General features: G+C 61.0%; 1 protein-coding gene across 1 annotated transcript in view; it reads left to right on the plus strand.

The window, feature by feature from the left end:
* Positions 1–26,427, plus strand: part of CAMK2B (calcium/calmodulin dependent protein kinase II beta) — a 93,127-nt gene that overhangs the window by 47,338 nt on the left and 19,362 nt on the right. The window contains exons 3-10 of the mRNA XM_073809526.1: positions 4,641–4,700; positions 11,691–11,745; positions 15,458–15,523; positions 21,232–21,304; positions 24,623–24,725; positions 24,814–24,897; positions 25,603–25,697; positions 25,857–25,979. Of these exons, the coding sequence (XP_073665627.1) occupies positions 4,641–4,700; positions 11,691–11,745; positions 15,458–15,523; positions 21,232–21,304; positions 24,623–24,725; positions 24,814–24,897; positions 25,603–25,697; positions 25,857–25,979 (659 nt within the window). The remainder of the gene's footprint in view (positions 1–4,640; positions 4,701–11,690; positions 11,746–15,457; positions 15,524–21,231; positions 21,305–24,622; positions 24,726–24,813; positions 24,898–25,602; positions 25,698–25,856; positions 25,980–26,427) is intronic.

Below are 26,427 nucleotides of genomic sequence, written 5' to 3' on the forward strand. Positions count from 1 at the left end.
GTCAGTGGGGTGGGTGGGTTCTCGGGGCTCACTCGTCCTTGCGTTCAAAACTGCACAGGTGTGGCTCACGTTCCGAGACACGTCCCAATGTTCCGTAACAAAACGCCAGCCGACGTGGTAGCAGGGCCACGAGCAACAGGTGCCTGGGCCTCAGGGCAGCTCCGGGCACCCGGACCCTCAGGGCACCAGGCCACAGCCCTGGGAGGGCCCTTTCGAGCCTCTTGGCACCGGGGCCTCCACAGCCCTGGCAGGTGCCTGGTTGGCCCCTCCTGGGGTCACCTGCTGCCTGCCCATCACTGCGGTGGGCAGGGCAGGGTCTGGCTGCGCAGGAGGACTCTTGGGACCTCCCTCAGGAGGGGGTACTGGGCTGGGGTACCCGGGGTGCTGATGGGTCCTGGGTGGGATGGGCAGCCTTTTGACTGCCTTCTCTCCACGGGCCTGCTTGGTGGTCACTGCCGTGGTCTTCTGAGTCCAGGCAGGTCCCTGGGGCCAGGGCCCCGGAAAGGAGGGAGGCTGGCAGGGATGAGTAGGTGTGGCAGTTCTGAGAGGTCACAGGGCTTGCCCGGGGTTGCTGGCCGGTCCCACGTCCTGCTGTCCGCTGGGGGACGGCGGTGGGGTGGAGGTGTCCTCCCAGGTTCCCACTGGTGGTTTAGAGCCAGGACACACTTCCTGCCAACCAGACTGGGTTAAATTAAACCCACCATGTCTATGGTGGGTTTTACGATGTTCATTTGGACATTCAGAAATGATGCCTCAACTTCGTAGAAAGAAAATCATAGGATGCAGGCAGAGTTAGGATGCTGGATTCTTCCTCACATGGCCACGTGTTGGGCCCGTGATGGGCCTCCTGGGCCGGAGAGGGACAGCCTCCTCCTCCAGCCCCTTCTTGTGGCTTCTGGTTCCCATCTGAGATCATGGAATATCAGCTTAGATTTTTAATTCCAGGGCAAATGTTACCATAGTGGGTTTTATGACACACCCTCATCATATTTAACTAGTGGCTTTGTGCTCCCTGGAGACAGGATCAAACTTCTAAAAAAACCCAATATTTTTCCCTATGATAAAAGTAACACAAGATTGTTGTCCAAGTTGGGGAAAAAATATAAAGAATAAAAATTACCCGTAATTCTGCCACCCAGAGTGAAGCAATTACTATCTTGATGTGATGTACACACTTGGACTCCTACCAGCTCGGACCACGTGTTGTGATGCAGAGTTTCAGAGCTGCTCTCTGGCTGAGTGCTGCTGGGCCCAATATGGAAAGGGGACAGCCGGGAGTGTCAGTGACCTGCGTGGCCGTGGGGTGGACACCAGCACCTGGGCTGGGCAGCCTGGTGTCTCTTCTTTTTTTTTTTTTTTAACATCTTTATTGGAGTAGAATTGCTTTACAATGGTGTGTTAGTTTCTGCTTTATAACAAAGCGAATCAGCTATACGTATACATATATCCCCATATCCCCTCCCTATCCTACCCCTCTAGGTGGGCACAAAGCACCGAGCTGATCTCCCTGTGCTATGCGGCAGCTTCCCACTAGCTATCTATTTCACATTTGGTAGTGTGTATATGTCCGTGCCACTCTCTCACTTTGTCCCAGCTTCTCCTTCCCCCTCCCCGTGTCCTCAAGTCCATTCTCTACATCTGCATCTTTATTCCTGTCCTGCCCCTAGGTTCATCGGAAACTTTTTTTTTTTTTAGTATGTGTTATACTAAAATATATATATGTGTTAGCTTACGGTATTTATTTTTCTCTTTCTGACTTACTTCACTCTGTATGACAGACTCTAGGTCCATCCACCTCACTACAAATAGTTCAATTTCGTTTCTTTTTATGGCTGAGTAATGGTGTCTCTTCTCGACCCCAAACAAATAATTTATCCCCCCGAACATGCCTCGGAGTAGGTCCAGATTTTTTGGATGAGGCTCTCTGACCTTGGTGACAAGATTCAGTAAAAACATATAGTTGTTTGTTATCTGCTTTCCAAAGATGGAGTCCCACATGGATTTTTCTCCCGGTTTTTATCTATGACTGCAGTCAGGCAGTTTTTCCAGAGAAAACTACCCCTGCTCCCACCGCCTCATAGCCTCCTGTCTCTCTCTGACCTCAGCCTTCCTCTGGCCCCATCTGCATGAGGGTAAGCTGCTCAGGTGCCGTCCGCATCAGGAGGAATCTGCTGTGACATTATGGGGACAGGAACAAAATTGGAACGTAGACTGTGGGTTAGATTGAGTATCGTATCTGCACTGGATTTAGTGAGTGGGGTAACTGCCCTGAGATTATGTAAGAGAACGTCCTTGTTCTTATGAAACACACCGAGTGTTACCTGGTAGAAGGACACCGAATGCGGGGCTTACTTTCACATGCTTCAGAGGAGCTAAGTGTATGTATAGGAAGGACAGAGATACAGAAGTGCGGTCCAATAGTACTTTGTACTATTCTTGCAACTTTAAGTTTGAAAAATGTTCAGAATGATATATGTAAAAAGAAACACTGTGAAAGAACAAAGCAACCCACAAACCCACAACCGTGCACATCCAGCCCTTGTAATTCCACCCTGCGGGCGAGCAGTGGTCCTGGATGTTGCGAGAACCATTCCCCTGCTCTTCTCTAGAGTGGGCCTCACATCTGTGGAAAGCCATCCGCCCCCCACCTGGTTATGCTGACTGTTGCCTGTTTTGGAGCTTCATACAGACGGAAAAGTGAAAGCCACCCCGCTTGTGTTCTTTTGCGGCCACTTTCCACTTATCCCTCCTAATGGTGACTCTTGGGCTGCATCTCGCCTGCTGATGCTGTAGCTGCCCCGCCCACCCTCCCACCCCCCCGCCCCCCACAGGATGGGCCACAAGAGTGCTTGCTGCGTTGGATGTGGAGGTGAAGGTGTGAGGGAGGGAGCAAGGGAGGGTGCGAGGGTCTGTCCCGAACGCCCGGCCCCTGCCCTGCGGTTCTGCCAGAGCCCTCCCAGGGCCAAGGGGCCTGGCAAGACAGATGGGAGCCGGGTGGGCAGCTCAGGGAGGTGTTACCATCTCCGGGAGGCTTGAGTGCTCATCCTGAGAGGAGGGAGAGCCAGCTGGATGCCCCAGGTGTTCCCAGAGAGATTCCTGTCTGCAGGCATGACTTTCCCGTTCAGGAGAGGCACATGTGTGTTTCCAGGTATGTCCGTGTTCAGGACTGTCCTGATTCTCCCAGCCTCTGTCACATGGCCCAGGGAGAGCTGACCACACACTAGCCAGCGGGCTCCCTTCCTGCAGGAGGACCTGTTGGTGGCTGGGTCCTTTCCCCCCAGGCAGAGGCAGGGATGGGCTGGCAGGTCTGAGGAGCCCTGCCGAGTGGCTTTACTGCTTCTGAGGACATTCTGTAATTAGCACATTGTGTCCCGCTAGTGAGGGCTGTCAGGCGTTCCCTGGTGAATCAGGCGGTCCTGTGGTCTTGTCTGGTGTATTAATGTCCTCCCCAGGCCCCTGTAGTGAAGGGCTCAGTGCAAGCAGCGGCGGGGTGGGGGGGTCCCAGGCCCCGAGCACCCCCTCCCCAGTCACTTTCCGCCCTGGAGCAGCTGCCATCCTGAATCCCCACCTTTCTTCACTGTCCGGCCACCCGTGTGCCCGGTGCCGTGCGTGTCGGCCTCCATGTGAACGACGCGCGGTTTGGGTCCTCCTCCGTGAGTGGCTTTTTCCACTTGGCCTCACGTTGGGAGGTTGGGGTGATGTGCACACGTTGATGGGTATATTCTGTTGTGTGATTTATTTCTGCCTTCTCCTCTCAGTGGAAATGTGTTTTTTTTAGTTTTTTACTGTGACAATCTCCATCAGCTTTTAAAATCCTCCTGGCACCTCTGTTTGAAAGATAAAATTTCTGGCTGATAAGTTGCTTGGTCCTTGTGGGGGGGTGGCCTCTGGAACTGAGGTCCTGTGCCTCTTGGGGATGGGTGCAGGGACACAGGGCTGGAGGGGGGAAGGGACCAGCAACAGTCTTACCCGGGGTGACTTCTCTCTGAGGCTTTGACTCTCCTTCCTGCTGACGTTGCAATGAACACCAGGGCCCGTCAAAATTCAGGCCTGTGTTTTGTAGGTTTGTGCGTAGGGGTGGGGGTCAGGTCGAGCATCCTTTGCCCAGATGTCCAGCCAGAGGCTGGCCCAGGCCCATGCTGACCCGCAGCGCTGGTTGGACGCCCCCAGCGGGCCGACAGCCCTGCTCTGCCAGCCCCTCAGCCGCTTCTGAAGAGCAAATTAGGCCTCAGCAGAAAGCTCTGCAGAGTCTGGAATTAGGACAAATTAGTGAAGATTGAATTGGTGCTGTCCGTTCTGTTGCTGAGAGATGGCATTTTCTCTTCCTGAATCACCTGGGGAAACTTTTGGCCCCGAGTGAGCACCGCTCCCATCTCCCATGGGCCTCTCACCCCAGGCACTGGGCAGCCTCTTCCAGCTCAACACTGCCAGCCAGGGATCGGGATGGGGGTGGGGGGCACAACGTGACGTGTCCCCTGGGCAGGCAGCGGTCACCCGGGTGGGCACTGAGGGAGGTGGTGGCTAGGTCCTCCTGGCCGTGAGTCTCGTGGTTGGCAGTCTGTCCAGCATGCAGTCGAGGGGCACAGGGTGTCACTGGCTGCAGGGCCACAAGGTGATACCGTGTCCCTTTTTGTCCCCAGATCACCAGAAGCTGGAGAGAGAGGCTCGAATCTGCCGTCTTCTGAAGCATTCCAACATCGGTGAGTAGCCCTCGGGGTAGGGGTCCCAGCTCTCCCATACAGCCAGCAGGAGGACCCCAAAGGCGTCCGTCCCTTTCCTTCTCCATTGAAGTATCCCACCCTCAGGCCCCTGGAAACATCTCCTCCTGACCCGGAGGGATTCCTGCAGGAACTTTGGGGCAACCCTCTGGGGGAGGTCAAGGCTGGACTCCTCCTGGACGGGTCCCTGCCCACCACTCTGTAAGTCTGATCCATGATTCTGGTGAAAACACACAGGGGCCTCACGTTCCATGGCTTCAGAAAAGCCACAAGACGACCTGATACAGAGAAAAAAGTTTGGAAACCGAAGACCACATGAGGCACAGCCCCAGCCTGAGGTCTGAGGCCTGAGGCCTGAGGCCTGAGGTCTGAGGTCTGATTCTGGAGAACCTCTGCCGTCCCCCCAGCCCGGGGCCCCTGGAACTGCCATCTGGGGCGGGGATCAGCTGCCCCTTGGGGGCACGTGGAGCCCCAGGAGCCCAGGTCTTGGCCTCAGGGAGTGTGGGTGCCCTGCCCACGGTAGGCCCCTTCCTTCTGAAACCCCAGACTGAGTAGGGACTCAGTCCAGACACAAGCGTAGGAGCTGCTGGGACCCCAGACCCTGGAAGCTGGTGCAGATCTCCCGGGGCCTGTCAGCCTCCGCCTGCCCGCCTCAGCCGTGAGCGGCCCCTGTCCGCGCAGCACAGCTGCCTGTCCTTCTGCACCTCTGGTCCCTTTAGGGACTCCTGAGGAACCCAGGACCCAGCCCTTGACCACACCGGGAAGCAGCCGGGTGGCACGGGGGGAGGGCGGGCCCACGTTCTCAGAGGCACCCAGGGAGCTCATCAGGGAGGATTCCTGGGCACTCTTGCCCGTGCGCTGACTCAGTTGTGCTGGGATGGCGCCCAGGACTCTGTCTAAAAGGGACGCCAGGCTGTGCTCAGCAGTCATGTCCGTGCCACTCCCAGGGCAGGGCCTCGGCCGCGGGGCCAGGAGGGCCGCAGTGGGGCTTGGGGCCCTCGGAGCTGGTTGTGGGAGCTGCTGCCTCCCTGGCTGTGGCCCCTCCAGGCCGCTGGCTCTTCTGCAGCTGGCCCAGCCCGGGCGCAAAGCAGATCTCCCGTTTCTGGGGGGGTCCCTTGGTGTCGGCCCCAGGGCTGCTGCCGCCCCTTGTGCCTGGGCCCACGGACTCTCAAGGCTGAGACTGTTGGAACCACGGTGCACAGATTCCCGACCTGCCCCCGGGAAAGCCTGGCTCGGAGGCCTAGAGCGGGCCCAGGAATCGGAATCTGAGCCAGCCTGATGGGTGATTCTGAGGTGGGAGTACACAGGGACCCCAGCCCCCTCTTCACTGGGCTGGGGTTCGTTTGGCAAAAGGGCTGTTGCCCCTCTGCCCGTCCAGGTCCAGGCGCCCGAGGACCCTCTCTCTTGGTGCTCCTGGCTGGTGCCACCGCACCGCCAGCTCTACCCACACCCCTTCCCATGCCAGCTCCCTCCCCTGTGTCCGCTGAGCGCCCATCAAGTGTGGGTCCCCCATTCTGAGTGATTTTCAGGAATCCTCTTACTAGAGAGAAGACCCAGGTGTTCTTGGGTTGGTGTTCGGGGCCAATTCTTCAACAAGAAGCCCCCCTGCCCTGCCTGCATACCCCGTGTGGCTCTGGGTGCGTTCCGAGTGGTCCCTGGAGTCCGCCTAGGGGGCTTATTCTAGAACACAGGGGAGGCAGAGCTGAGACTGTGGGGTTCAGCTGAACATTCTCTGTAGACTCAGGAGGGGCTCTCTGAGGAGTGAGTAGTGGGGGAGACTTTTGGGGGAGGTGAGGGGAGCCCCTTGCTCCGTGGCCTGTGTCTACCCAGCCCCATCTCTGAACAGAAGTGTTCCCAGCCCCTCACCCCCGGGAGAGGAAGCAGGACCACGTTCAGTTAGAGGCGGGGTAGGGGCTCTGGGAGGGGCTCCCCTTCCTGTCCTGGCTCACTCAGGAAGCAGTTGTGCTCAGGGCGTGGGCAGGGGAGGAGCTTCAGTTTGCCCGTCTGGAAAGTGGAGATGCTGCTACCTTACTCACAGGGACCCCCCTGAGAGGACCCGAGAGGGTTCCCCTGGCGAGCCGGGCGTGAGCTGTGAAAGCCCTCCTTTCCGAGGCAGTGTGCTGAGGTTCAGAGCTCAGAGATCTGGACTCGGGCCCCACCTTTCCCCTCAAAAGCCACAGCAGCCACTGAACTGCTTTGAGGCAGAGTCTCCTTGTTTGTGGACTAGGCGTGTTTCACAAGTGTGTCAGCCGTCCAGGCTTGGCAACTAAGTACCCCAAACGCAACCAACAAGCGTTGATTCTCTCTGTTTCTGTGGATTCAAGAGCAGTTCAGCTGGGTGATTGCGGCGGCCACCTAATTTGTGGGATCGGTGCAAAATGAAAATGTGGGGACTTTTTTCAAAAATTATTATGAATTTCAAAACAGCAACAGCAGGGCAGGGCCCTCTTGAGCCTGGGGCCTGGGGCAGCTACACAGGTGGCTTGGCCATGAGCTGGCCCTGCCCAGGGCTCCAGAGACAGAGACAGAGACAGACAGAAAGAAAAAGAGAGACAGAGAGAGGCCGAGACAGAGATTGAGACAGACAGACAGAGACAGACAGACAGACAGAGATGGAGAGGGAAGGAGAACAAGGAACACAGTGCCTTTTCTTCCCCAAATTGTGGTAAAACATACGTAACAATATTTATCAGTTTAACTGTTTTTAAGTGTACAGTTCAGTGGCACTAAGTACATTCACAATGTTATGTAACCATCGCCCTCATCTGTACTCAAAACTTTTTCATCACCCCCAGGGGAAACTCTGCATTCATTAAACACTACCCCGCCCCCACTGCTCCCAGCACCTGGCACCCACCATTCTACTTTCTGTCTCTATGAATTTGACACCCTGGGAACCTCATCGATGTGGGGACCATACAGCATTTGTCTTTTGGGAACGGGCTTATTTCACTGAGCCTAATGTCCTCAAGGGTCATCCGTGTTGTAGCAGGTGTCAGAATTTCCTTCCTTTTTAAGGCTGAATAATATTCCACTGTATGTATATTCCACATTGTGTTTATCTCTTCATCCATCAATGGAACTTGGCCTGTTAGCTATCGTGACTAATGCCGCCATGAACATGGGTGTCCAAGTCTCTGCTTTCAGTCCTTTGCGGGTATACCTCGCAGTGGATTCTTGGACCATATGGCGGTTCTGTGTTTAATTTTTGAAGTTATGATCCAGTCTGGGAGGGGTCAGGCTGTCACCCTGCCTTATTCTGTTTGTTTGGTGGAGGAGCCAAGCTCCCCTCTTAAAGGAGGCCCAGCAGAGGGTGTGAGTGCTTCTCCCCATCAGCACGACGGCAGTGGGGGCTGCTGGTTGGGCTGTAGCATTAGGAGCTGGTACCCGGAGTCAGGCCCCCGGGTAGAAGCTCCCCTCCCAGGGGCTTTAGTTTCTGTTCAGAGACCAGGGGACACCTGGGCAGAGGAGACAGGTGTGGGCCGGCCTTGGCAGTGTGGGCCCGTCCCGGGAAGCAGGCCCGGGCGTCTGGGGACGGGCATGACCCGCAAGGGCCCTGCTGTGGGCCATGCCCTCCACAGACACGTCTGCGCTGTACTCGACTGTCCATGAGGTTGGCTCCCTCCACCCGGGGCCTCAGGAATCCCCTCGTCAGCGCATGTTTACGGACACCTACCCCGTGCCAACGGGAGACTCGGCCGAGGGCAAGGCTACCTCCACCCTCACCTCACTGGTGGGCTGTAGCCACCTCAAGAGGTTGCTGCTCAGCACGTGAGGGTGTCCCAGACTTCCCACGCTGCCCCCAGGGACTGTGGGTGACAGAGATTAAGCAGTGCCCGTGGCAGGCAGAATCTTCCACAGCCTTGTTAGAATGGGTCCCATCGGGCAGTGAGCAGAGCCCGTCAGCCTTGACTCAGAAGGCAGCCCCCAGCCGACCTCCAGCCTCCCTTCAGCCTCCCTCAGCCTCCCTCAGCCTCCTTCCAGCCTCCCCTCAGCCTCCCTCAGCCTCCTTCCAGCCTCCCTCAGCCTCTCTCCAGCCTCCGCTCAGCCTCCCTCAGCCTCCCCTCAGCCTCCCTCAGCCTACTTCCAGCCTCCCCTCAGCCTCCCTCAGCCTCCTTCCAGCCTCCTTCCAGCCTCCCCTCAGCCTCCCTCAGCCTCCTTCCAGCCTCCCTCAGCCTCTCTCCAGCCTCCCCTCAGCCTCCCTCAGCCTCCCCTCAGCATCCCTCAGCCTCCTTCCAGCCTCCCCTCAGCCTCCCTTTAGCCTCTCTCTGGCTTCCCCCCAGCTTCCCCTTAGCCCCCCGTCAGCCTCCTCTCTGCACGCTGACCCTTTCTCTCCTGGGCCCGGCTCATTGGTGGCAAATTCCCACCTCCTGGTTTCTGGGGCTGGAACTGCCTTCCCTTGCAGGATGGTCCAGCCAGGAGCTGGGCGGGTGGGCACCACGGGGGACAATGGCCCTGCAAGGACTTCCTGCTGAGATGAGGAGGCCAGTGCAGGAGGGGAAGGTGAAAGGTTTCCAGTCTCCAAACGCTCAGGGCCCATGCTGTCACTCCTCAGCTCTTCCTTCCCAAAGCCCATCATATGATAGGTCGCAGGGCCCTGCCCTCCCTCACAGCACAAGGGACCAGGGAGGGGTTCAGGGACAGCTTTGGAAGGGCAGAAGGACCCCCCACCGAGAGGCCCCTGGCCTGGGACTCGGGGTCCTGTCCCTGGAGGAGCTGCGGCCCCAGCAGCAGGAGGCGCATCCTTGGGCTCCCCCGACCCCCTCGTCCCCGTGACCCAGTGCTCCCAGGCCAGACTCTTTCAGGTATTACTGGGACTTTATCTGCCGCCTCTGCATGCCACCCGCAGTGTTATTTACTTACTGTTATTTAAGTAAAATAGATTCTATGACAATTCCTTTCCTGACTTAGTACTGCCTGTGAAATCACGGGTCTGATGTGCTAGGTAGGTTTTCTTCTAAACCATTAAAGTAACGCATAACTATTTTTTAAATGTTAAAACTGTTTAACTAAAAAAAGTGTCTATGCCCACGTGGCCTTGACTCCCATGCAGAACCCCCAGTGTCTCCCAGGGCGAGGCCCAGGGCCCTGCCAGCAGGACCTGGGAACCTGAGCCCCTCTCACCTGCTCGGGGGGCGGGGTGGCCTCCACCAGGAGGAAGGCCCAGCAGCACCCCAGACTTATGGACCCCTGAGGCTCCCCTGGGGAAGGGGGATTCCCCTGCATGGGAGGAGAGAAAGGCCCCACGGTGGGGGGGGGGGGTTCCTCTGGGTCGCTGTCTGCAGGGCTGGCGGGGTGGTGGAGGGTGGACCTCTCCCCTCCATGCCGCCCCTCCACCCCAGGCCTTTCTTTGCTTGGAGTTCCAGGGGAGGCTGCTCGGAGGGGCCGATGTGCTGGGCCCCCCGCAGAAAGGAGTCAGCAGGGGGAGGGCTTTTGGTCCCTCAGGGATTTTGCAAGAGGGGCCTCGAGGAGGTCGCAGTGAGCCGGGGGTCTGCTGTGTGTTAGGGAGTTGCAGACCCGCCCGGATGGAGTCGGGGTCCGGGCGCACCTGGGTGGGGTGAGGCTGGACGCCGGGCCCTTGAACAGAGATCACAGTGAGCGATGGGAGGGGGGGATGGTGAGAGAAGCAGATGTGTGAGCCGAGGCGCCCCTGGAGCCACCCATGCCCCTTCTCCTTGGCGACCAGATGCCCTGACTGCTTGCGTCAGGGGCCTGCCCCCCGGGCGCCAGGCCGTGGCCAAGGTCACATTGGGGTTCCTGGTGTGAGGACGCTGCTGGCGGGGCCCTTGGGAAGCCCGGAGCTGGGAGAGGGGGGATGCTGGCCGCGAAGCTGGGAGCTAGGGCAGCTTCGAGGGCGTGAGTGAGGGGCTGTGGGCCCCGGGAGAAGCTCTGCTCTTCACCCTTTTGGTGCTGGTGGCCCCATCCCTCGTGGTGGTGGGGAGTGAGGCCTAAGGAGCTGAGGGGCGGAGCGGGCTGAGGCTGGCGGAGCAGCAGCTCGGTGGGGGCTCCGAGCCCCCGTCCACACTACTGCTTTGGCCTTGTGTGAGCTGTGTGACCCTCAGCCAGTAACTTACCCTCTCTGTGCACCTGTAACTTCTCGGGATGAGCACACTGCGGGCTCCTGACACAGGAGGCAGGATCCGTCACGTGGGGGGCAGTGTCCAAATGAGCCGTTCCTAGAAATACCTGCTGTTGAGTGCCGGGCGCGTCTTCACCTCGAGGAAAAGGAGGCACCGGGCTTGTGTTCTTTGTGCTGACATCCACTTCGCTGTTCACTCATTCATTCATTCCCTCATTCATTCATTCATCAACTCTTAACCAGCACGGCTCTGGCCGGGCCCTTGTTCCAGGCTCAGGGAGTGAAGAAAACGCACTAAAGCAGAGAGCGCGTGCGTGGCCTGGCACCATCCTACCGACCATGCCGCTTCTGGAATGGGAGCTCAGGGTCTGACCTTTGGAAGTGATGCCGCACGGGGCCCTGGGCAGGTGGTCCTCCGCCCGGGGGTCCCTGCCTCCTCAGCCTGGCCCGAGAGGCTGGCAATGGCGCCCTCCGCACTCCTCTCCCATGAAGCCCCTGGACGGCTCCTTTCCAGACCTGGTGGTGTGGGCCTTCGTCCCTGCACCGCTAGCCCTATCCCTGCTGCGTCTGGGAGCAGGGGACCCGGCGGGGGCTGAGAAGGGTCAGGGTCTCCCTCCGGCAGAGGAAAGGAAAGGCAAGGCCACACCCCTGAGGCCCTTGGATACTGGCCTGGGGCCGGCCGGCCTGCAGGGCCCACGCTCACCCCTCGGGCTCTGCCTGCAGCATCCCCCGGGCCCTGCCCAGCCCGGGCTGTGGGAAGCCCCAGGCCTCGGCCCTCCTCCTTGGAGCGCTTGTGCTACTGGCCATGGGACTGGACGGGTCGGAGGCGGGCTGGGAGGCGTGGGTAGGCCCCGGGCTGCTTCCCACGCTCACGGCCTCTCCCATCCCCACAGTGCGTCTCCACGACAGCATCTCTGAGGAAGGCTTCCACTACCTGGTCTTCGATCTGTAAGTGCCGGAGCCTAGGGACTTGTGCTCTCATCTGCTCCCAGCATTGGGCCGGGCTGGGACCCTTGGTCTCCCCAGCCCCTGCGGGCAGTCCTCCGCCTCCCGGGTAGCCTCGCCCCCAGCCGCGTGGGCCAGCCTCCCTCGGCTCTGCTCTTAGCCTGTTGGCTTTGCGCTGGCTGGTGCACAGAGTCCCAGGGGGATGGGGCTGCCCGGCTGGTCCCCTCCCCCACACAGAAGGGCCTCCTGGAGGCTGGGGCGGAGGGGAGGGAGGGAGGGGAGGACCCCCGGAGGAACGGGCCCTCGGTCTTCCTTCCCCTTCCTTCCCCTGGCTGGGGCCCACCGGCTGGCGTGAGCATTTGCGTGTGTGCATGTGTGTGCAAGAGTGCCTCTGGGTTTATGATTGCGTGGATGCATTTGTGTATGTTGATGAATGGGCACGTGTGTGTGTGATTTGTGGGGGCGTGTACGTGTGTACACATGTGCACGTGATTTGTGGAAGGGTGTGCACAAGAGTGCCTGTGTGTTATGAGTGCATGTGTGCGTGTGTGTTTATGAGTGTGCACGTGTGTTTCAGTGTGTGCACGTATGTGAGTGTGATTACACGAACACGTGTGTGGTTTATGTGTGTGTGAGAACATGTGTATGAGTTGGGGTGTGGACATGCACATGTGTGTGTGCATGTCCATGGGTGCATGTGTGCACACATGTGGCTTGTGGGTGTGCATGTGCACCCACATGTGCGTGTCTGTGTACACGCGCATGTGGTTTATGGGGTGTGCGCATGCATGTGTGTACACACGTACACATGTGACTTGTGGGAGTGGATACACATGGGTATGTTGTGCATGTGTGTGCACGCATGCATGCGTGTGTGGCGCTAAGTGAGAGCGTCTGGGGCCTCTGCTGCCTCTCACTTCCTGCTGGATTTAGAAGCGGTGATCTCATCCCCTCACTTCCCGACAGCTCCGGCTGAGTGCTGCTATATTTAGCTGTCCGTGAGTCAGCACAGCTCGGGACCCTGGGGTGGGCAGGGGCTGTAGCTTTGGGGTGGCTCTGTGTGGCCTCCACGAAGCCCAGCCTGGGGTCTGTGGCCATGGGGGCAGGGCATGTCTCCATGGGAGAGCTTCCCATCTCTCTCAAACGACAGATGCCTTGGCCGTGGGGGCATGGAGGCCTGAACCCCTGGCCCACGCGGGGTCCTTTGGCCAGGAGAGGCCTGCAGGGGCTGGGCCACCTCTCGGTCCCCCTGTGTCCCACAAGACACCACTTCAAGTCACCAGCCGGGTGACCAGGGCCGACCTGTGACACAGCTGCCGCTGCTGGGCAGAGGCTGTGCCCTGAAACGTCTGTCGCCTGGCCCCTGTGGAGGTGGCAAGCTTGCTGTCACCCCCGTGGGCCCCCAGACCCACCCAGTTCCACCAGCCTCTTTTCCAGGAAATACAGAGGCCCCCGGGCTGGAGGGTGGCCATGTACGGGCCCCTGGTGGCCGACAGGTGGGTGGGTATGTGTGATTCAGGAGTGGACAAGGTGGGAGAGAATGGTGTGCGCGTGCGTGTGTGTGTACGTGTGTGCACACTCGTGCATGTGAGTGCGTGCACGTGTGTGAGAGGGTCTTGAATCTGCTGCTCCACACAACAGGCAGGTGTGGGGAGAGGCTCTGAGCAGGGCTGGAGAGAGGAAACTGGCTGGTGTTTTTGGAGAGGGTGACGAGGAGGGGGGACCTGGGCCTCGCACATCCTCCCCCCAAACCTCTGTGGCCCCCAGGCCTGTTGAAACTCCCACTCTGCAGCATCCAGGACAGCCCTAGGCCTCAGGCAGCTGTTTGGGGGGGCAGGGAAGGCCTGCGCGGGGGGCTGCTGAGGGAGGGGTAGGACTGGAGGCGTGGAGATGCCCCCCACCCTGCGCACAGCCCTCCTGTGCCACTCTGCATCCCCTCTGCCACTCTGTAGCCCCAGAATTGGGGAGACGTTTCTGGCCTGGGTTGGCCTCACCTTCAGGAAGCCCCAGGCCCTTTGGCAGTTTGGGGGCTCTGTGGATTTGGAGATTGACAGGTCTCCCCACTCCCCATGCCTCAGAATGTCACTCGGCTTTGGGGACCAGGCCTGGGAACAGAGGAGAGGGCTCTCCCAGGGGCTGTGGCTGCAGCCCAGAACTAGCCATGCTGTCTGGCTGGAGCCTGAGGAAAGGGAGAACGCTGGCCTCCAGACCAGGCCCTTCCCGGCCAGCTCGAGACGCCAGCCCCCTGCAGCCAACTGCCTGACCTACAGCTCTGGACCACAAGGCCCCAGATGCACAGACTGAAGCCTCCTGTGGATGCGAGGACCCAGAGGGCCTGTCCCCGGCCCCAGGTGGAGCCTCCTGCGGGGGCTCCCTGTGCCCCTGCTACAGCCCCGAGCAATACCTGTGGCCTTTCCACCTCCGCCCTATGCTTGGACTCAGGGTCTGCAGAGCCTGACCTGTGAGCTGTGTGTGCAGAGAGAGAGGCAGTGAGTCCCACTCCCTTGGGCTGGACGTAGAACCTCATCCTCCCGCTTCACACACACACGTGTGCACACAGACGCATGAGGCTCTGCTCCCTCGGGCGGTCACCTGCTCTGAGCCTGAACCTCCGCGGGTGGCAGAGGGGGACCCTAAAAGCTCCCCCAAGTCCCAGACTCGTTGGGAGCCTGACAGGATCTGAGGGCCAGCATCTAGCCTCGAGTGGGAGCACGCCAACACCCAGTGCATCCTCGTTTTTGTGTTTCTCTAACACTAAGAGGGAGCCCACCCACGCCGGGGCCACTGTCCAGCAGGGCCCATGCCCGTGGTCGCTGAGTGCTGGGCACAAAATGGAGCCAACCCAAGCCCCAACTTCGAGAACTAATGGGAACTGAGATGCAAATGGAGAGATCACAGTGCATGAGGCCAGCGCAGCTGCAGGTGGAGAGAGGGTGTGGCTGCGGAGGGAGTGTCCCTCGGTGTCCCCACAGGACACAGGAGGGAGACTCTGGACCACACAGGGGTACAAAAGCCCTAGATGGAGACTTCCGGTGGACTCAGGGCTTGCCGGGTGGAGTGAAGGGCTTGGGCGGACCCAGGGGTGGCTCCTCCCTGCTCCCCGTGCATCCATCCCTCAGCCCTGCTTTTCACCTTGCTGTCCACGCCCACATTTCCCAGCCCAGGGGATCTAGTCATTCTGGCAAGCGACACATGGCAAGAGAGTGTGTGGACAGAGGTCCCACTCTCCTTCTGGAAGTGGGGCTTTGAACACGTCGTGCCCTCGCCCACCAGCGAGGCCAGCTCCAGGCACCATCTCTTCTGCCGCTGTGCCCTGTGTGTGGGCCGCATCCCTGGCCTCGGGGGGTTTGACAAGGGAGAACCGGAATTAGTCACAGGGCCTGGGTAACAGTGAAGAGGCCTGGCTCAGACTCCGGGGCTGCCTGAGCGCAAACTCTGGGAAAGTCCCTGAGATCATCGAGACTCAGTTTTCTGAGCTTAAGAGTGCCAGTGTCATGGAGGGGGCGTGAAGGCTAAAATGTGAAGTACCGCCCTATGTGAGTAAGCGTTCGGTAAGCTGTCAGTCCCGGGTGACGCTGGAGAAGGGGCGGAGGCGGTGGTGGTGAGGACGGTGGGACTGATGGCTGTGGAGGTGAAGACGGCGGTGCTGCCGGCGGTGGTGACGAGCAGGTGGCGATGGAGGTGACAGGGCGACCTCTGTGTGCTTTTCCCACAGGGTCACTGGTGGGGAGCTCTTTGAGGACATCGTGGCGAGAGAGTACTACAGTGAGGCAGACGCCAGGTGGGTGCAGAGCCCTCACACCATCCTGGCCCCTCTTCTCCTGCCCGGCCTTCCCTCTCTAAGCCTGGCTCCTGCCCCTCTGGCCCACATCTGCTCTCGTGAACGTTGTCCCTGACATGGCCCAGGCCGACGGTCCACTGGGCAGAAGTGTCAGGCGGCCCGCCTGGCGGACGCCTGCCCCGTCTCCCCTGGGGTGGGTGGGAACTGGCCCACAGAGGGGCTCTCCTTGGGGTAGCTGGTGGGGGGAGAGCAGACAGAGCATGGCGGTGGGCATCCTCCTGCCCTTCCCTTGGACTTGGTCAGCCCTCATGGTGGTCGAAGGGGACCGACCTTCTCAGAGATACCATCTGCAGTGCAGCTGCTGGGAGATAGCAGGGCCCTTCCCCCCAGAAGGGCAGGCCCCCCGTGACCTGCTCTGGCCCGTGCTGTGGGCCAGATGCCACCCCGAGCCGTGACAGGTGTGTCACTCCTGACAGCGCATCTCAGCTTGGAGATGGCTGCGGGCCACCAATCCCGGCCTGCCCAGCCCGGCCCGCCCAGCTCCCAAGGACACACGCGTTTAAAAGAAAAAGAAAAGAGGCTGACAGTGGCCCTCTCTAGGCGGCGGAGTTACGGATGCTTTTAAATTTTTTAATCTTCTTCGTCTATTTTAAAATTTTTCTTTAACGAATATGTATTCCTTTTCTAATCAAGAAAATGAACGTTATTTTAACAAGTAGCTTTTTGTGACTTGCTTCTGCACCCCCAGGCAGCCTTGCCCGTCGGTGACAGCCTGGGTCCCCGTGAGAATATGTGAGTGGGTCCCTGGTGTCACCCGGGCACCCACAGAGCTGGGCGGCAGGAGGCTGGGGGCCTGGCGGGCGCTGGCGTGGGGTGCTGGAGCCGGGGTGAGCTGGGGTGTCAGGGCACTGGCTGCTTTTCTGAGGCTCCTTGAGGAAGGGCTTTCATTTTGCACAGCAGCCTGGGAGCGACCCGTTCCCTCCGAGAGCAGGAAGACTCCATTTTTATTTCCTACTTACAAGAAAAGTAGAACAGAGGCACCTCCTGCTGCTCTGGGATGCTTGGGCGAGAATGTCCCAAGTATGCGTGCCTGCCTGCTGGGTGGAGCCAGAGCCCCAGACCCGGGGTCCTGACATCTGTCAGGGCAGGACAGGAGAGGAGGTCCCCAGCGGCTGCCCCCAGGTCGGGCCCCAGGGCCCGCAGCCAGGGCAGCGCTGGGGCCAGGAGGGCTGCCTTCCAGCGGTACCGGGGCGCCTCGGGGGGCGCTTGCCTTCACCGTCCTCGTCCCACCCCCACCTGGAGCGTCCTGCCAGGGCTCCTCGGTTCTCAGCACCCACCGCTGGGCACGACCCAGGGCCTGGCAGCCTCCTGCGCTCTGTGGTTGGTGGTCTCGCTGGAGGGGGACGTGGCCCACAGCAGAGCCCCCAGTGCCCGCCTCTTCCCCATATGCCCGACGGCCACACTCCCTCCCCTGCCACGTCCCCCACGCATGCCCCGTCCCTCCAACACCTGTGTCCTCGGAGCTCCTCCCTTGCCCACTCTCACCTGCCTCCAACCTCGTCTTCTCCGATGACCGCCTCTGCCCCTGCCCCCGCTCCCCAATTCTGCAGCTCCCTCCTGCCTGCCCGGATGGCCGGCATCCTGACCTTCCTGCCTGGGCCTCCCCTATGGAGGCTTTCCTGGCGTTTGGGGCCCCACCCACAAATGCCTAGTTTCCTCTCACAGACTCCACCTTGCTCATAGCCAGGCTACCAGGGGGGCGAGAGGGAGCGAGGGACACTCTCGGGGATCCCTTCCAGCTGGCCTCACTCGTTAAACCCGCACCTCAGGCTGCCCCTTTTCCCAGGAGTCCTGGACCCTGGAAGTGTGCTTTTGACCTTTGTGTCGGTGCTTAGCCTTCGGACAGGACGGCCTGAGAGTGACGTGGATGCCCACGTGGGTGGGTCTCCCACGGGCATCGTCAGGAACTGTGGCAGATGGGGTGAACGCTTTCTCCCGCCCTGAGAGGGTGTTCCCCCAGGACCACCAGTGAAAGGGGCCTGGGCTCTGCTGAGGCTGGAGCCCTAGACGCGCAGCCGTGGTGGTGGGCACCTTCCCGGCCAGCGTGCAGGCCTGGCCCCCACCAAATGCGTCAGCCACCCTTCTGGTGGCCTGCCCGGGGCCGTGCTGCTCAAAGCTGAGCGAGTGATGAATTTCCAACGTGTCACGTCTCTAGAGGAAGAGGAAGCAGGGCAGGAGTTGCTTTTCTGAACCTTTTTCTAAGCGAGAAGGCTGGAGATTCCTCTGAGGAAGAAGTGGGATCTTTATTTTGGAGTTTGTGGGGAAAAGGAGGGGTCTTTTTCAAACCTGGGAAAGCAAAAAGTTCAAAATATTTAGAGCCCACTTTTAAAAACCCTGAAAAGCAATATGGCTCATGAGGGATGCTTATGGGGGCCCGTGAGAAGGCTGGCTGTCCCAGGGAGGGGGCGAGGGGGGAGGGGAGGAGGGGGGAGGGGCACATCTGAGGTGACAGCAGAGCCCAGAACCATGAGAATAACGTCCAGGACCGGCCAGCGTCTGGAATGCCGCTTGGGAACAATTCTGACCACAAAAGTGACTTTCTGAGTTGTTCAGAATATGAAAAAAGGCCCCACGAGGAAGACGGTACGATGTAAATGGCAGGCAGAAGGGAGGCAGGACCTCATGACTGGCCAGGCGGCCTCATGTCCTCCAAGGCCGTGGTCTCAGCCGGGAGACCAGGGCGAGAGCAGGGTGACGAGAGCCCCGGGAGCGGCCCCCCAGAGGTCCCTGGAGGGTGGGCTAGCTGGAATGGGCCGCTCTCCAGGCAGGTGGTGTCCACCTGCAGGCCGCAGAGGCCACTGCCACGTCGGTCCCAGAGATGCTGTGAAGAGTAGGCCCGGGAGACAGGCAAGCAGCGTTGCCGCACTGGCTGTGGGGAGGGGGTGAGCAGACCTGCACCGTTTTCTCTTGGGGAATGTGGTTTGCTTGGCCAGCTCATTTGTGAGTACTGGGGGCTAAGCCAGCACATCTCTCCATCAGGGCGGCCACGAAGCGACCTGAGCAGGGCCTGCGGGCTGGGTGGACAGGGGCTGCATCAGAGCTGTAGGGCTGGATTTCAGCCAACGGGCTGAGTTCTGTGATGCTCGGGGAGACATGCTGGCTCAGCAGGAGCAGTCACCCCATCTCTGGCGCTGGTTTGGGGCCCTGCATCCCCAAGAGGAGACGCGGGGGAGGGCACAGGGCACAGCCCACCCCCATCTGAGCCGACGTATCAATCGGTGCTGCGGCCGATGGATCCCTGGGTCCGAGCGACGTTTGGGGAACACGTTCCTACAAGGCTGGGCCTGAGGACACAATCGAGAGGAAAGAACCGACATGTCCCTGTGGTCGTGGAGGCCACAGTCCGGAGCAGAGACGGACGCTGCCCAGACGCCCACACAGAGCGCAGGGCCACCGCGTGACTGCAGTGTGGACGACGGGGGTGCCTCACGCTCGCTCGACACGGAGGAGAGTGCAGAGAGCATCCTGGGGTTGAGAGCGGGGCAAGCTCACGAGGGTGGAGGAAGAAGAGGGGCTCGACCCGAAGCTGAAGACTCGCAGGGCTCTCGGCAGGCCTGAGCTTGGGGCCGGACCGTTCCAGGGCTTTCGGGGAGTGGCCAGGGGCCCAGGAGATGCCGGCCCGTGGGCTGCGAGGGCTGCTGATGCGCTGGTGGGAGGAGCGGGGTACCACGGGGATGGCAGGGACGGGTGTCCCCGGGGCAGAACCACGGTCCGGGTGCAGCGGCACAGGCGGGGGCTGGTCTGCCCCAGGGTCCCCGAGGCCCTGTATGGGGTCGGGTGCTGCAGCGTGTGGGTGATCCAGGGACTCAAGGCTGAGCTCCGGGAGGATGCATTGGTGCCCCCAGCATGCCTCCCCAGGGCTCTGGGTTTGCCAGGGAGCCGCAGATTCCCGGGGACTGGGAAAGCCAGAGTCCGCTGCCCAGGGCCCTGGCTCAGTGGCCTCAGCTACAAGTGCTGGGCCTTTATCTGGCCTCTGTCTCCACCCAGCAGACTGTCCTGACCTCAAAAGAGCTTCCCCGACCTCATGGCTGAGCTCTGCCCATGAGGAGGGAAGCCCCTGAGTGGATCAGCCTGGGCGACAGGAGGGGTGCTGAGCCCGTGTCTGCAGTCACGGGAGGGCTGGTGGTGGCTGGGTGTGGAGCTGGGGATGCAAGGATGGGCGTGAGGACCACAAAGGATTGTTCCTGGCAGATGAGGACGTTGTGGGAGGGGCAGGAGTGGGGAGGGAGGCACTGGGAGCAGGTCGGGCAGGAGAGCTCAGGGCGTGGGGCGGGGATGGGCTTTCCAGCCCCTAGAGGCACCTAAGGGCAGGGGGTGCTGGGGGACTGTCGCCCACAGGTTTGGGCCCGGCTCCTCTTGACCCCTGCAAACCTCAGGAATCCATCATCAGGATTCTGAGGTCTAGGTTTCCGCAGCAGGGAACTCAGGTTTACTTTTCTATGCAGCAGGTGGGCTCCAGATGTGGCCATAGGTATTTGAGGAAGAGGCCTGGTCCCCTGTCCCTTCTCTGAGTTTGCTGTTAGGAAAACGAAGCCCACCCCTCCAGCTGACCTTCAGTCACCCCACAGGGTCCAGCCATGGCAGGAAGGGTCCTGAGGGAGTCTGCCTGTGCATCCCTTGTCCCCACCCAGAGGGGCTGTGGCTGAGACCCCAGGGGGTGAGCTCCAGGGAGCCTGCGGCCCTCCTGTCTCCCGTGGCTGGTAACGCTGCAGGGCTGCTGTGGGTGCCCAGGGTCTGTGCCTGGAACAGCTGGAAACTTTCTAGTCCCCTGGGGCCACCTGGGGGAGGCAGGCTCAGGCCACAGGGGCTGGGGACATCTAGGTCTGATGTTCAGGGCACGTTGCTGAAGCACCGGTGTTGGAGGCGCCTGAGGAGAGCTGGGTCTCTCCCTCCAGCCAGTAATACCCTGGAGGGCTCGGGACTTCTCCCGGCTCTGGAAGGAAGCCCCTGGCTTGGGGCCCTGGGCCGTGCCAGGCTGCCTCTTCGCCAGGAGCGCATCCGGGACCCCAGGGCTGCTAAGGAGCTGAGCTGTCTAGCACGGCAGCCAGCAGCCAGCGTGGATGTTCAAGTTTATTCAAATGAAATGACTCCTGCCCTAGCACATGAGTGACTGGAGGCTGCCGCATTAGCGCTGCCCCAGAACAGAGGGGGGCCCTAGTGGCCAGGGCGTCACCCCACACTGCGGCACCCCACTCTCGCCCTCTCACCTCTGCCCTTTCCTGCCCGGGTTCCCCCATCTCCAGCCTGCCTTGCAGGGTGTGGGCTCAGGCCGGGCCTCCCTCCTGCAGGGCGCCCAGCTCAGGTCCAGGCTTGGCCAGCATGAGCCTGGGGAGGAGGGCCCTGGGGCCAGGCGTGTCTCCTCTGAGCAGCACTTCCAAGGGCCTGGCCCGAGGGGAAGGCAGGGTGGGGGGCGCAGGGGGCCTGGCTGGGCCTTGTGCTGACCTTTGGGGGTGAGGAAGGCTCCTCAGAGGTCCCCTCCTGGCCAGTGTCTCCTCTCCCATGTGGCAGGCCGCACCTTGATTCCCTGCTTCCCCGCGGCCCCCTGCCAGGCTGGGGACCCCCCCCCAGTGCCACACAGCACCCTGCTCCTGTGCCCCCGCCCACTCTTCGGGGGCCACCCGCACTAACGCGCCTGCTGTTTGCTTCAGTCACTGCATCCAGCAGATCCTGGAGGCGGTTCTCCATTGCCACCAAATGGGGGTCGTCCACAGGGACCTCAAGGTGAGTCCCCCACCGCGCTCTGTGCCAGGTGTTTGTTGTCTGTAACTGCATGTTGCGTTTACCAGGAGGCTCTGGGCTGGGGCAGTGCAAGCGCCAGGAGACACTGTGTGTGTGGGACGTGTGCACGTGCGTGTGTGTCTGCGTGTGAAAGTGCATGCATGTGAGAGTGTGTGTGCGTGTGCATCAGCACGTGTATGAGCACCTGTGTGTGTGCATGTGTGTTTGTGTGTGAAGGTACGTGCATGCGAGAATGTGGGTCTGTGTGCACACGTGTATGTGTGTGTGCCTGTGTGGGCACAGGTGTATATGTGCTCACATGCACACGTGTGTATACGTGTGTGCACATGCATGTGCGTTCCTGCACGTGTGAGAGAGTATGTGCATGTGTGCACATCTGTGTGCGTGGTGTCTGTGTGTGTGCACACATGCGTGTATTTGCACACGTCCCTCCCAACACCTCTAGGCTCCGGGGCTGAGAGGGGACAGTTGTCAAAAATCAGCCTATTAACACGTGTCCACTCGGGGTCTCGCTTTCTGGGCTCCGGTTGAGATTCGGACCTGGCAGGTGGGACACCTGGCAGGTGATGTGCGTGCAGGTGGGGCTGATGCCTCGGGAGCAGGGGCTGAGGGACCAGCCTGGATGGTCTCTGCAAACTTCCAGCCCTTTCTTCTAGTAGCTCTTGGCTCAGCTCTGGGCAAAGTGACCATAGAGCATTTAAAGCAAGGTTTGTCATCCACAGGGCTCAGTGCGGTGGGAGGGTCTTCAGGAGGACTACACCCCATCCTCCTGCCTCCCTCCCTCCTTTCCCCCCCCTCCCCCTCCGCCCTCCTCCTCCTCTCAATTTCTCCTCCTTTCTTTGATTTTAGCTTTCTTCAAGTCTGGGTTTGGGTCAGTTTCTTCTGTTGGGGGGTGGGGGGACCCCTGGGCCTGTCATCCCTGCTAAGAGACCTGCTGGTGGCGTTTGAGACCAACTTTCCCATGCGTGCTCGGGCTGAACGGGGTCACGCCCTTCCTCGGGCCACCGAGGGGTGTGTGTCTGTGAGCTAATCTTTGTGGGGCTGCTCTTGGAATGTTGTCCTGCCAGGAGCAGGCCCAGGACCCTCTCCTGTGCCCTTCACGTTCCCGCTCTCTCTCTGCATGTGCCGTGTGGTCCCCTGTCCTTTCACATGCCCACCCAGGCCCGCCGTGTCTGCCTGTCCTGTGGGTCCCCCTCTGTCGCTGTGTCTTGTCTGAATCGGCCTCATTGGGGGCCTCAGGGAGGAGGGGCCGCAGGGGAGTGGGCGCGCATCCCCCCTTGACTGTGGACCCCGTGATGCATAAGTAACTTAGAGGCCAAAGCAGGCAAATGGAGATGGATGCTCCCCCCAGGCCAGGTGTGCCCTGGGGGCAAACAGAACCCTTGCCGAAAAGAGGAGAAGGGGGCAGGAGTCTGCCAGGTGTCGGGGGAGCAGACTGCCCCTCCTCCTCTAGAGAGGCCTCCACCATCATGACTGAGACAGCCCCCCAGAAGCGGTGCTGTGGTGGGTGTCCTCTCAGCCAAGGTGTGGAGGGTGGAGAGAGTGGAGGGGGCTGATGCCATCCCAGGGTGCTGCGAGGGAGCCAGGGTGGAGCCCGGGGCCAGGGCACCACTGCTCGGACCCAGCTGGCTCCCCTGCCTCTCGCCCCGCCCGGCCCCGACCCTTCTTGTCCAGCTCTTCCCAGGGACCAAGTTCACTTAGCTCCTTCTTCCTGGGGAGGAGAGCTGGTTTGTTTCCTCGGGGTGGGGGTATCTGAGCTGTAGAAGTCAGGTCAAGCCCCCAGCTGCAGTCCCTGACCCCTACGATTTCAGACTTCTTTTTTAAATTTAATTTTAAAAAATTGAAATATAGTTGATTTACAATGTTGTGTTTATTTCAGACTTCTTGATGTGGGGTGTGTGGAGAGGTTGGGGTCCCCTTGCCCCACGCACATTTGCAAAATCAAGGTGTTCAGAGGCGGGCTTCCCTGGTGGTCCAGTGGTTAAGATTCCGTGCTTCTAATGCAGGGGGCGCGGGTTCGATCCCTGGTCGGGGAAGTTCCACATGGCGTGCGCTGTGGCCAAAAGAGTTGATGGGACATGCATTAAGAAATAAACTTTAAAAAAGGAAGAAAAGGGGAGTATTAAAAACAAGAAAGACCAATAATCCGAAAAAAAAAAAAAAAAAAAAGATGTTCAGAGTCCTCCAGGCCGTGCTGGGCAGACAGGGCTGAGTGTCCCCAGCGCACATCACCTGCAGGGACAGCACCTCGTCCAGCCAGCTGTGTGTGGGCCTGGAAGAACTGGTTTCTGCCGGGTGGGACTGGCATACTTCATCTCTTCCACGTGTGTCGTCCTAACACCCCAGGTGTACAAGCGGGGTTAACTCAGTTCGGTTCGTGGTGTTTGTCTTTCTTGGTAGCACCAAAGTGGCAGCGTGGTCTCAGCGGGCCTTCCCGTCGGGAGGGTGGCCTGGCGAGGGAGCCGAGGGCCCAGAGAGGCATGAGGAAGTCCAGCGGCTTTGAGCTCTGAGCGCTGGCCGCTGGGAGGTGGTGAGGCTGGTGGGATAGGCTGGGATGGGAGGGGCCCAGCGCACAGGGCCCAGCGCACAGGGACCCCCTCGGGCCTTCGGGGCCAAGTGTCCCCAATCAGGGGGCAGCAGCCTCGGCGCTCCAGTGGGACAGGGATGAATGTCCTTCCAGCTTGAGCAAGGGCGCTGCTGCCCGACTCAGGGAGGTCTGCATGGGACCTTTCCCACCTGCGGTCGAGGCAGGCCCCCTCCGGCCAGCATGGGGCCGGTGGGACTTGGTGGACAGACGTCCTGCACTGCCAGGCTCTCGGGGCCCTCGGTTGTTCCTTCTTGCCCTTTGAGGGCTGCCATCCTGCCAGCAGCACCTGAGCGCTCCGGCAGGCAGTTGTCTGTGCAGCCAGCCGTGGTGAAGGGAGGGAAGCCCCTCTGCCGGTGGACGTCCCGGGCCCCTGCACAGCCTGCCAGGGCCTGTAGGCTGCGCTCAGTTTTTGGTCCCAGCGCCCTGAGTTCACAAGCTTGCGCTTTGAAAGCCAGCTTCCCTCAGCTCTGGGGCGCCTGTCCCTGCCCCCCGGGGGTGCGGGGCAGGGACAGACTGCGGGGTGCAGGCCCGGCGGGGCCCAGAGCTCTGGGATACGCCCAAGCCAAGGGTGTCAGCTGCGCTGGGGGGACACCCACGTGGTGACAGGTCAGGCCTGTGTGCCCCTGTCTGCAAAGCACTATTTTGTCCCCCTCCCTCCCGTGACACCCCCGGGTGTAAACCACACGCCCTCGGGCTGGTCGCCTTCCCCGCAGCCCGAGAACCTGCTCCTGGCCAGCAAGTGCAAAGGGGCCGCAGTGAAGCTGGCGGACTTCGGCCTGGCTATCGAGGTGCAGGGGGACCAGCAGGCCTGGTTTGGTGAGTAGCCGGCTGGCCGACCGGGGGCCAGGCTGGGGGCGTCAGCTGCCCCCGGGGCCCCTCACACGGCCCTTTCCCCTCCCGCTAGGGTTCGCTGGCACGCCAGGCTACCTGTCCCCAGAGGTGCTGCGCAAGGAGGCGTACGGCAAGCCGGTGGACATCTGGGCGTGCGGTGAGGCTGGTGTGCGGGGCGGGGTAGGGCCGCAGGGCCACTGTGAGGGACCCGCCGCTGGGCTGACTCACAGGGCTACCCCCCGCTAGGAGCGCCCTCTCCACCCAGACTGGAGTCGCTAATGCGATCCTGGCGGTTGCTGAGAAGCCCACCGCCCCAGCACCTGCCCCGCGCTCTGCAGAGCGGTCTGGAGGAGGAGCGGCAGGAGCCCAGGTGGTGGATGGATGCTGGAGGGCTGGAGACCGTGCACACCACCCTGGCGGGGCCTGTCCTCTGCGCGGCGGAGGGGGCCGGCCTCGGGCCTCTCCTGTGAAGTAGGATGAGGGTAGAGCAGAGGTGAAGGAGATGTATATGCCATTCCTCCGTCAGGGTCTCCAAACAGTGACACTTGCTGACGCTGGCTGCGGGGGCCGGGGGGGGGCGTCCCACTGGACCTTGAGGGTCCCAGTGTTCTCATGGGGCTTGCTGGCTTCGGGCAGTGACCCCCACCCTAGCTGATGCTGAGAAACTGGCTGAGGGTCCCCTAGCTGTCAGGCGGCAGAGCTGGGCATATGACCCCCACGCCGGGGGTCACACAGCTGACCCCACGCAGCAGCGCCCCACTGGCTTGTGGCCGCGCTGTGGGCTCTGTGGGCTGGGGCTGAGCCGCTGGGCGCAGGCGGTGAGGGCGGCAGTGCGAGGCCCTGCGCTTGCGGTTCCCCGCAGGGGTGATCCTGTACATCTTGCTGGTGGGCTACCCACCCTTCTGGGACGAGGACCAGCACAAGCTGTACCAGCAGATCAAGGCCGGGGCCTACGACGTGAGTGCCGGGACCCCCCCGACCCTCCCCATCTGGGGGAGGCAGAGGCAGGGAGCGGGGTGACGCCGCCCGTGTCCAGATGAGGCCCCCCCCGGAGAATTCCGTCTTCTGCCTGGGAAGGGGGCTTTAGGCTCCCTTGTGCGTGGCTTCCCTTCGTAGTTCCCATCCCCGGAGTGGGACACGGTCACTCCTGAAGCCAAAAACCTCATCAACCAGATGTTGACCATCAACCCTGCCAAGCGCATCACGGCGCACGAGGCGCTGAAGCACCCATGGGTCTGCGTAAGTCGCCCCAGCCTCGGACCACCCCCCGGCGCGTTGACCCTGGCGCGCTCTCCTCGCATCCGGTGGGTCCCCTGGTTTCCCGGGGGCTGCGTGGCCTGTGGCTTTGAGGCTGGTGGGTTTAAAGACCTTAGTCCCTGGGAGACTAAGGAGCTCTGTGGGAAGAGGCGGCCCAGTCCAGGGCGTGAGGGGATAGAGTAGTGAGGTGGGTGAGGGACAGGTAGGGGGGCAGACGGGCCATGAGGGGTGACGGGCTGGGGGGTTAGGCAAGCAGCGGGGACAGGTGGCCTCTGGCTGCAGTGGGCGGCCGGCAGCTCTTGGCACAAGGGCCCTGGGGGTGCTGCTGCCCTGAGCCTTGCTCCGAGCCCCCTCTTTAGAGCCCCGCCTTGGGGACAGAGCTGATGCCCCTCAGGGCTCCTTGCAGCGTGTGACCCCCTCCTCCCTCCCC

This window comes from Tursiops truncatus, chromosome 9 (assembly GCF_011762595.2).
Source record: "Tursiops truncatus isolate mTurTru1 chromosome 9, mTurTru1.mat.Y, whole genome shotgun sequence".
In the NCBI taxonomy this organism is placed as follows: domain Eukaryota; kingdom Metazoa; phylum Chordata; class Mammalia; order Artiodactyla; family Delphinidae; genus Tursiops; species Tursiops truncatus.